General features: G+C 28.7%; 1 protein-coding gene across 2 annotated transcripts in view; it reads left to right on the top strand.

Annotated features, from left to right (window-relative positions):
- Positions 1-1,463: 1,463 nt before the first annotated feature.
- LOC129912507 (cytosolic purine 5'-nucleotidase) overlaps positions 1,464-11,155 on the top strand; it is a 120,312-nt gene continuing 110,620 nt past the window's right edge. Inside the window, exons 1-2 of one of the 2 annotated variants that reach the window (XM_055990779.1) lie at positions 1,464-1,649; positions 5,831-5,881. In XM_055990779.1, the coding sequence (XP_055846754.1) occupies positions 5,843-5,881 (39 nt within the window). In that variant the 5' untranslated portion in view covers positions 1,464-1,649; positions 5,831-5,842. The remainder of the gene's footprint in view (positions 1,650-5,830; positions 5,882-11,155) is intronic. The other variant, XM_055990780.1, reaches the window with a different exon arrangement.

The following is an 11,155-nucleotide window of genomic DNA, read 5'->3' as shown; positions in this document are numbered from 1 at the left end:
ATGCTTAATTTTTTGTATATAAATATATAGAGTATATATATTAAATACCATACTATTTAGGAAAAAACATAATAATACTTTACTTATACAAATAATTTATTTTTTTTTGAACTACCAGCAATCTCTATCATTTCACAATATTACACGAAAAATATACCATCGCTATGTTATAGAGTTTCTTAACAAATAATTTTAACAACAATGTTAAACTGTTCATAAAAGTTAAACGCTAAAACTGCTCTTGCTGATGAGAATAGTCATTACCAGGTTTTGTACTTTACTTCGTTCGAGGTACATTTACTTCGGTATAGAATCTACTTTAAACCTTCGATTTTCAAGATCTATTTTTATTTCTTCTTTAGTCAATCGATACATGGAAATACAAAAGACAAACTACAAGTAAAAAAGACATCACTATTATTTCCAACAAACTTTAAATGTCAGTAATTTCCTTCTGAAAGAATTCATTTTCTTCGTTCTTTTATTTGGTATAAATGCGATACTTTGGTTTTTCGAGTTCATTATTGGCCCTTAATTTCATTTTCAATTAAATGATTGATCAATGATTGGCTTTTTCTTGAAAAACTAATTTTAGCTAGGAAATATTTTTTTTTATAAATTCTATTTTTTTTTTTAATTTTATTTATATTCTAAACTTTAAAACTAAGCATAATCTAAATGGAAAACATTAAGTTGAGTCCGAAATGCATCCTACTTTGTAAACTTCGATAAAAGTATAATTTAATTATATTACCAATACTAAACACTTTAAGGGTACACTCGGGCGTATGTGTGCTATTTTTTTTTTTTTTATTGATTAAAAATCTTTTTTTGCTGAAAATTATCTTTTAGAAATATTATTATTTTTATTTTACCTTAAATTTTATGAAACTTTCCTACACATGCAAAAATTTCTTAAAATTTTGTAATTATTACTCGGGAAAAATTTAAAAAGCCAAAACGAACATTTTAGTTCAAGGGAAAACATTTCTTTCTCTGAATCAACATAAAAGTAATTTCAAAAACAAACAGAACTTCACTCTTTGACAGTCCATACTTAATCAATGCTGGCAACCTTAAAAAAATAAATTGTTTGTACCAACTACCACCGTTCTGCCGGCGAACAAAGAGAAAAACAACAAAAAACAATACGTAATCTCTGCACACAGCACTAAAAAATGTCATGCCGACATAGACACTTCCAGTAATGACGTAAAAAAGAAGCTTTTTATCCAAATCTTTAAAAAAATAAACAAATCAAAGCTCTTCCACTCACATATATCAACATATTAGATTAAAGAATCCGATATCAGACAAAAACAAACAAAACAAAAAAAAAACTTTATTTTTATTCTTTTTTTGTTTGGCTCCTTCCAACTGCGACTGCGTCTGTCAGCATTTAGTTGTCATTTCAGCAGTTTCGCAGATTTTTCCTTTTTCTCGTGAAGTGAAAACATTTAATCAAGCCTTTTTTAATCTCTTTAAAAAAAAAGTTAGTTAATTGTTCTTTGGAATAGTTTTGTTAACGGTTGTTAAAAGTTCAAAATTCTCATTTGTTTATCAAAGTTTGTCATAAAAAAAAACATTTAACAAACTACCAAACTTTAAGGAAGTCATCTTTGTTTTTGGAACATCTTTATCCTCGATAGGTATTTTTTTTTTTTTCATAGACAGACTTTCTTTTTTTTGATTAAAAATAAAATTCTTGCTCATTTGCTTCCAAAATAAAAATTTATAATTTTTCTGACATGCAACCATGTGTTTTTCCACAATTTTTTTTTTTTTGTTTTTGGCTAAAAATAAATTGAGAACAATTGTGTGTTTTGGCCAGGCAGCAGCTGTTTATATGCAAATTGCGATGATGTCGGTTTTGTTGAAAAGAATCAATATTGACGTTTTATCGTAGCTGTGTGAATTCAGGGAGAAACTTGACAAAACAAAAACAAAATAAGATTTTTCTTATGTGTGAAAATATTTGTTCGTGGTTTTAACCATGTGGAAACTCAGAAACTGTCAAATTTATTTTGAAATGTGTCAAGTAGGTCATCTCATCTTCTTATGGTTGGAGTTGGAAGGAATCAACACAAAATTTTTTTGTCAACAGAAAAAACTAAACAAAAAAGATTTAAAGAGTGTTTGGAAGATGCACACTTCTTTTGAGAGCTTTTGTTGATTTTTTGTTGTAAATGCATACTTTTAGGTGTTTTTTGTATAAAAAAAAATAAATAGCTTTTGATTTAAAATTTAAAACAAAGTTTAAAAGGGTTGAGGGTTTAAAAGGTTTTTTAATCCCTTAGCCTAAGCCCCTTTATTGATTGACTGTTTTATGGTTTAAAAACGGGTCACACCCAGTAAGCATTTACAAATTGAAGAAGTTACTATATTGCCCAGTCTAGTAACCAAAAGAATTCTGTTTTGATGTCATCATCTGACAATTACCCATAAACTTTATACCTGTGCGAATGATAAACTCAAGGAGTTCGGTAACTCTATAATGTAGGTTCGTTTTGTAGGTTTAGGACTCGTAAAAGAAAATCGACTCGAGATAACAATTTTACATGACATTACGATGATGGAGAATGCCTTAAAAGTGGGTCTGGCAATTTTGTCTGTCTGTCCGTCTGTATGTAAATCGAGCTACAACCTAGTTTACTGGAGCGATTTGTTCTTCAAAAAATTTTCAAAAAACACATTTTTGGATTTTTAAAAAATATTTAATTTTTTTTTTTGTTTTGAAAAATCGATTTTTTGAAAAGGGGTTGATGAATTTTATCGAAATTTCGTTTTTATGTGTTGAATAATATTTTCTTGAAAATGGGAAAAATGTTAGAAATTTTGTATATCTATATAAAAAATTATAAAAAAAAAAAAAAATAACGATTTTCGAAATTTTTTTTCTAAAAATTCATTTTTAAGCAAGAAATCAAATTGCATACTTGGTTTTGTTCATTTAAATCGGTGTTTAATAAATTATAAAAACAGATTTTATTTTTTTTTACACTACTACTAAATATTTTAAATTTTCTCTAATTTTTTGTTCGGTAAAAAGCTTTAATATGTGAGAGAGACTCCAGTCGTGCATTTTTTTAAATTTTGGTTTCAGGTGTTGATTAATAATAGCTGAGTAATTCCATGTGAAAAGAATATACGAAAAATACCTATGTCATGAAATCTTTTTGTTTCATTTTTTACTGGTTCCTTAGCTCAAAATATGAGCTTCTGTATATGAATAATCCCCCAAAAAAATTAGCAAGTGAGTAGTATGATTTAATTCCTTAAGTCACTCAATTTTTGAGAGTAAAAAAAACTATGATCTTAAATTACTTTTTTGCATATTTCTTGCGACTTTAAACATAATTGAATGAATGTTTTTTTGCATTTGTAGGGTGATATTTAGACCTTTCCAAAACCGTTATTAAAAATGAAATTAGTAAATTTTAAGCTGATCTATTACAAAAAAGGTGAAAAACACATTTTATTTTTTTTCTAAAACCCATTTTTTAATATTTTTTTTTTAAACTGTTTTAGAAGTAAAATTTTATGATCTTTTCAAAAAAAATTATCCCGTTATGATTTTTACACTTTTAAGCTATTTTTTCAAAGTTTTTTGCTGTTGCTTTTCAAGGCATACTTAGTATTTGGGTTATATCTTGAGTAATAAATGAATAATCTGAACAAAAGAAGCAGAACCTGAAAGCTGAATAAATAAGTAAAAAACACTAGAATAACTTTTCTGGGTAACTCTGGATGTTTAAGTGCAATGTATTAAAACATTTTAATAAAATCGATATTTTAAAGGAAATTTTTGCAAAAAAAAACTTTATTACTTAAAGAAAAAATCAAAATCTTTCTTTTAAATTTTTCATGTACATGAAGTACACTTTCTGGTAAAGATAAAAAGATTGTTTTCTTTAAAATCTATGGATAAATAATTTATAAAGATATGACAATTTTTGTAACGATCAATATTTTCGACTTTTTCTGTTACTTTTTGAGTTTTTGTCTATAACTTGAAAAGGAAGCCGAATTTGAAAATTTGTATTAAGTAATTTTTTTGTAGATAATTAAATTTCCTATCGATATCTTATCGGTATCCTTTTAAAATAATTTAAAATTCAAATATTCCAAAAAACTTAAGAAAAACTATTCAAAAATGAGAAAAAACGACATTTTTAATTTTTCTACTATGTCTATAGTCCATTTTTATCCTTTGAGTATTTATAGATATTGGACATATAACGGAGAAAAGAAGAAACTTTATTTTTCATTGTCGTGTATTGTCAAAAATTGAATACGGCTAAATTTGGATAAAATATGAACTTTTAAAATTTTAAATTCAGACACTTAGAAAATGTATGCCCGTGGTCAGAATTTAAACAAATTCCCTTAGAGTATTATAATTCACAGTATATTCATGCTGTGAGTTTTATATAGTGTCGGTAAACATCGACCAAAATAAGACGTCTTAGTAAGGGTACGACAGATCTAACTGATGAGCCCACTGTCGTACTTGGGCGAAACGCTTTATTAATTTTTGGAGTTGAGGTCACTTGAACTTATATTGAGTTTTATTAAAACGATTTGTTTTTAATTTTAATATGAACGTTTTACAATTCAGTAAGTTCTTGTTCATGTTTGAAAAAAAAAAATTAAAAGCATTTCTTTTTAATTTGAAATTGAAAACATTAAAAACGCTGATTTTTGCTTTTAATTCCCGTATTTTTTTTTTTTCTCCAGTAAACACTTTTAATTTTCAAAATTTTAATTTAAAAGCTCGGACTTTTGAATTTAAAGCACACTTTTTCCTTCAGTGTGGCAGGTTCCGTTAGTTTAAGTTTAAGGGGGGAAATCCCTCCGGAATTTTTTATTTTTGCATTATTTTTTTTTGCGTAGTAAATTTATTTATCAAAGCCTCAAAAGTGCCTAGATTGTATCGAAACCAATGCGCTCCGAACCTACCATAGTACGAAAACGAAAACTTTAAACGCATTTTTTTCGAAACTAGTTTTTTTCCGCGCCGTGCAATGTAACTCAAAAACTAATGAAGCTATCGACTTGAAATTTGAAGCAAATTACTCCTTAAATCATTGGCCACAACATGAACCTAAAAGTTGAATAAAATTTGTACAGTAAATATTTTTTTTAACTACTTCTTTGTAAAAAAAAACATGTTTTTTTTTCGTTTTTTTGATTTCTAATTTTTATTTTTCATTTAAAAAAAAATAAATTTACGTTCATGCATGCGTACTAATATCATCTAACGGAAAAAAATTTCCTTTTTGATTTAAGATGATTTCCTGGACCTGTACATTGCACGGCGCAAACTAGAGGCGTCAACTTTGAAAGGCTCCAGAGCCGCCATTTTGTTATTTTTTCATTTAAAAAAATTTTTTTTCAATTCTTGATAATGTCAGTAATATCTTGTCTTTTTTCAAATTTCAATAAGTGCTTTCAGTTTTTCATAAAAAAATAGTGAAAAAGGTGTCGTCTGGAGGGATTTCCCCCCTTAAAAAAAATAATTTTCTTTCATCGTAATGTCATTTCTGATTTTTATCTCGAGGTCAATTACTTCAAAGAATCTTAAATTCGACATACATATAGTACCAATAAAGTTTACAGGTACTATAAACGTAAGTAGTATAAACGCAAACAAAAACCAACGTTTCCATTTCGTTCCTCCTGTTGTATGTACTTAAATATATACATGTGTATTTGTTCCTCCTCCTGTATTTGTTTAAATTTTACTCACCATACGTAATAGAATTTTTAAGAAAAAAAAAAAAAAAAAAAAACACGGAAGTAATTTTAAGGTTTATTTGATTATCTTCAGCTAAAACAAAACATGTCAGAAAAGCGATGCAATTTTTCCAACACCAAAATTGTGAGTATTTTTAGTAGCGTTTGCATGAACACATTTTGTACATAGAAGTAACATTTGTTTTTTTTTTTTTTTCAATATTTTGAATATTTTTATTCACATAGTTAAGTTAGTTTTATTATCTTTTAAATAAAACAACTTTTCGTTTCACAAACGATTTCTTTTTATTATTTAGACAAAAAACAAAGTGTTACACAAGAGTCGACTGCTTAATTCTAACTAACTTACAAGAAATAATACTTACACTCGATAATCGATAGAACATAAAGAATCGTTATTGATCTTTGCAGACTTATCTCTTTTAAGAGAGATAATACTGCAAAGATCAGATTAAATCATAATCATAAGCATGATCATCTGGTGTTTGCTTCGCAAACAACAAGTGTGCCGAAAAGTGAATATTAATTAAGTGCACAAACAATTATGTTACACCTCCCCAACCAAGAATTTTTGGTCTCCAAAAAAAAATTAACAAAGTTTTTCTCTTTTTATAAACAACAATAAAAAAACAGTTTTATGATGATTTAACTAGAAAAATAATGACATTAAGAAAAATATGAACATAAAATATAATTTTTTTTTAATACCTAATTTTGATTCAGTTTTAGAGTTTTTTTTTTCAAAATTTTAACCATTTAATTATTTATAAAAATAACCGAAATGTAATTTATAAACATAATAATTTATACAAACCTAATTTACATTGTTTTTCTTTAATATTGAAATAAGTAAAATTCATAATTATTTTGATTTTAGTAGAACACAGATTTTTGTTTTTTTTTTTTTTGTTTTTTTTTTTTTTTTTTTTACAATTATACAATTTATACAAATTTTTACTTTTGATTAATATTTCTGGCTAGATTTTCTGAACTAGGAAAATGATTTTCAACTATAAAATAGAAATCATATTGAACCATAACAATTTGACAATCCTTTTTCCTTCAAATAATTCTAAAGTAAACTTAAACCACATCTAGTGTCCTTTTATTATGGCTGCCTTCATAAAAAATACAATTGTCACCATAATCTAAACATTAAGTCCTACCCAAAACGCACCCTCAAATCATGAAAAGTGACACAGTGTAAACAGCGATAATTTTCACTAGCCTGGAACGTTATTTGATTTTTCAACCCAAACTTTTATTTGCTTATACCTGGAACGCAAACGTAAAGTGACATTTCTATGTAGCTGTCAAAACTAGGAAGGAAATAATTATTTTTAAACGTTGAATATGGCGAATGGCCATTTTGAATCTTAAATTTGAAATCATTTGGAAAATTTTGCAAATAAATATTAAAAAAAGAAATGTTTAAGACAAAAAACAAGAAAAATATACAATTCCAGATAATAATCAGCATTTTGCAACCAAAAAAAAAAAGGAAGAATCGGTAAAAACCACATGAATGGAAAGGATTTGATGTTTGAAAAAAAAAAAATGAAAGTGAAATTCTGTGAAGAAATGTGAATGTGAAATAGGTATTTACAAATTTATTGTTTTTGATATTTGTATAATCGTTTAAGTTGCTTCTTATTATATTTTATGTTTCTTTTTGTCGATTTGTCAATGATATAATTCCCTTGTGTTTCGAATTGATTGATTTTTTTATATTTGGGTCTACTTTTGACCACAGTTCTATTTTGAACTACGTTGGAACACCTATTTACGTTGCTTTGTTTGTTTTTGTTAATGTTATTTATTCTTTCTTCTTTTTCCGTTTGGAATTTTTCAGCATATTGGTCAATGTCTGATTTGGATAAGTTTTTATTCAGAAAATCTAATGGTTTTAGTTTTGTCGTGGAGTGAATTGTTGAATTGTAAATTGTGACGATTTTATATATTTTTTCGTTTAATTCAGATGTTTCTTTTGAAGCATTCATAATGCGTAAGTGCTCATTCAGAGTACCATGAAACCTTTCGATATCTGCGTTTCCTGTTTTCATCGATGCCGTTGTTCTATGAAAGACAATTTGGTTTTCTTTAAGGAATTGTTCTACTGCCGAATGAACAATGCAAGAATCTCCATCGGAAACTATCTTGTTTGGCTTTCCGAGAAATTGGATTCTTTCTTTTATTGCTTTCAGAATAGCAATCCAATTCCTGTCGTCCAAAGGATGCACGGTAGCGTATTTCGAAAATTTATCAATTGTTGTTAAAAACATTTTACCACGCTCCGGAAACCAAATATCCATATGGATAATGTCGTTAAAATGTTTGGGCTTTTCAGTTATTTCCATTTGACATTGGATTTGATGTCGATCGTGTTTCGCTAGTAAACAAATCTCGCAGTTGTTTACGTATTTTTGTATTTCGATTTGTAAATTTGGATAGAAATACAACTTTTTTAACTCTAGAAACATTTCATTTATACCCCTATGGTTTTTTTTTAAGTGTTCATTTTTAATTATTGTGATTAATTCGTTTTTGTCAATGATGTCGTTTAATTTAATGCTTGATTTTAAAAGTTTCAAGTTTGTATTCGTAGAAAAATTTTTTACAAAGAGCTTTTGAAATTCCAAATACAACGAGATATCATCACAATAGATACACATGATTCCCTTGTTTATCAAAAGACCTTTCATTACCTCCAACAAATTACTTTTTTCTTTATCGATTTGGATGTAATTCTGAATTTTTTTATGAATTATTTTAAAAGATATTTTTTCTTTTAGACCATAAAATAAATAAATTTGGTTTTTGAATAAGTTAACGGGTTTTTCGGTGATATATATGTGCTGGGTTTCATCCTCCATTGCACTGTGGATTGTTGCCGCTGTAGACATTACTTCTTCGTTACTTCTACTGGGCGCTTCATGAATGACTTCATCGCCATTGAAAATTTGGTGTTCTTCATTATTAAAGACGTCCAATAAGCTGACTTCTTCGTCAGATTTCGACGTTTTTTCGGTTTCGTCATTATCAATAGGATACCTACTTAAACCATCGGCGACGACGTTTTCTTTCCCTTTTAGGTACTCGACGTCTATTTGATATCCATTAAGAATGCACTTCCATCTCTGGAGCTTCATGTTGGGTTCTTTAATGCTATGCAACCACACGAGAGGCTTGTGATCCGTTCGGACAGTGAATCTTCTACCGTATAAATAGGTTCGAAAATATTTCACTGACCAAAGAATCGCCAAGAGCTCTTTCTCTATGGTCGAATACCTTAGCTCGTGTTTTTTCAGGGTTCGGGATGCATAACATATCGGATGATTTTCTTGACTTAAAACCGCTCCTAAAGCGTAATTAGACGCGTCCGTTGTTAAACAAAATTTCTTTTTAAAGTCTGGGTTTCGAAGGATTGGTTCTGAAGTTAGAAGAGTCTTTAAAGTGGCAAACGATTTTATATATTGTGGATCAGATGTATTCAATTTTACATTATCTTTTAAGAAATAAATCATAGGGTATGCCACTTTGGCATAGTCCCTAATAAATTTTCGGTAGTATCCGGTTATACCAAGGAATTGCTTTATTGCCTTTTTTGATTTTGGTAACTTCATCTCGATTATTGACTTAACTTTGTTTTCATTTGGTTTAATACCATTTTGAACAATAACATGTCCTAAATAATTGGCTGATAAACTACCGAAATGACATTTGTTGATTTGAATTTTCAACTTACTATCTTTGAGTGTTTTAAAAATTTTTTTGAGCGATTGAAGGTGCTCCTCGAAGCTTGTTGAAAATACTAGTATGTCATCCAGATATACTACACATATTTTATTTATGTAGTCACGCAAAACGTAGTTCATGAGTCTCTGAAATGTGGCTGGGGCGTTTTTAAGCCCAAACGGCATTCTCAGAAACTCATAGTGTCCGCTCTTGGTAGAAAATGCGGTTTTCGCTCTATCACGGGGATCCAATTGTATTTGGTGGAATCCTTTGACAAGGTCAATCGTCGAAAAATAATTACATCTTCCTAATTTATCGAATAAGTCATCAATGTTAGGCATTGGGAATCTATCTTCTACAGTTTGGGTGTTCAACTTCCTGTAGTCTACTACAATTCGCCATTGTTTGTTACCATTATTATCATCTTTTTTGGGTACGACCCATATGGGCGAATTGTATGGACTAGAGCTAGGAACGATTATTTTTTGCCTCAACATTTCAGATATTTGTCGATCGACCTCATCGGAGTGAATCTCCGGATAGCGATAGAGTTTGCTGTATATCGGTATATCATTGTTTGTTATTATTCGGTGTTGTATTTCGTTTGTAAAGGATAAAATGTCTCCTTCGTTATAAATAATATCTTTGAATGAGTTTAAAAGCGATTTTAATTTCAGAACATCAACATTTGCTAAATGATTTGCAAAAAGGTTGTTATCGATTGTGGACGAAATCGATTCACTAAAAAATATTCTTAATTCATCGTTATTTTGTTTTACATAGTTTTCGTAATTTTCTTCGTCTTCATTAAAAAACATCTGTATTGTTGCTTTGTCTGTTGAAAGACACCTAGTTTGATAATTAATTACGCAATTTAAATCGAAAAGGATATTGTTCCCAATCAGTCCGTCGAAACGATTATGAAAAGGGTACTCCAAGAAATTTACGAAATAATTGATTTCGTTGAACTCACTAAATAAGGGAATTTTATATTCGACATTTGTTTGGACATTTCGATCAAGAACTTTTAAAATATGATTTCTACTTTCAACCTGCCATTTAGGGTTGCAAATATTTGTGTTTATAATACTTATTTCTGCCCCACAGTCAATTACAAACCTTAAAGGCCTAATAGGATTTTTTATGACTATATAAGGTAATTTCTTTCGTGAGTTGGTCGAAAATTTTGGCTTGGGTTTAGAGGTTGGTTATGAGTTTCATCAACTTCATTCATAGAAACGTCCATAGGTTCGTGACCGTTTTGGTTATTAGGCTGTACACTTCTATTTGAACGTCGCGTTTGATTACTTTGTGAATTATTATTGCTATTTTGTAGCCATAATTGATTTTGACTGTTATTATTCTGACCATTGTTATTATTTTGCCTAAAATTGTTTCGTGGTAAAGAATTTGATGAATTATTATTTTGTCTACTCTGTGTACCTTCATAATTTCTTGATGAATGCGCTTGGGGTGGTTATTATTGCTTCTATAATTATTCGAAGCATTAAAATTATTGGTTCGATTCGGCTGTCTAAAATATTGTGTCGAACCTGACGAATTTGGACCAAGAGTTAGGTGGTTGATTTCGCTTATAATTTTATAAGCTTCAAAAAGAGATTGAGGATTTCTGCTTAATATGATTGATTTTGTTGGTTCGGGT

Source organism: Episyrphus balteatus, chromosome 2 (assembly GCF_945859705.1).
Source record: "Episyrphus balteatus chromosome 2, idEpiBalt1.1, whole genome shotgun sequence".
NCBI classification, from domain to species: Eukaryota; Metazoa; Arthropoda; class Insecta; order Diptera; family Syrphidae; genus Episyrphus; species Episyrphus balteatus.
Note: the sequence above shows the minus strand (reverse complement) of the source record. Positions and strands in the feature narration are given on the sequence as shown.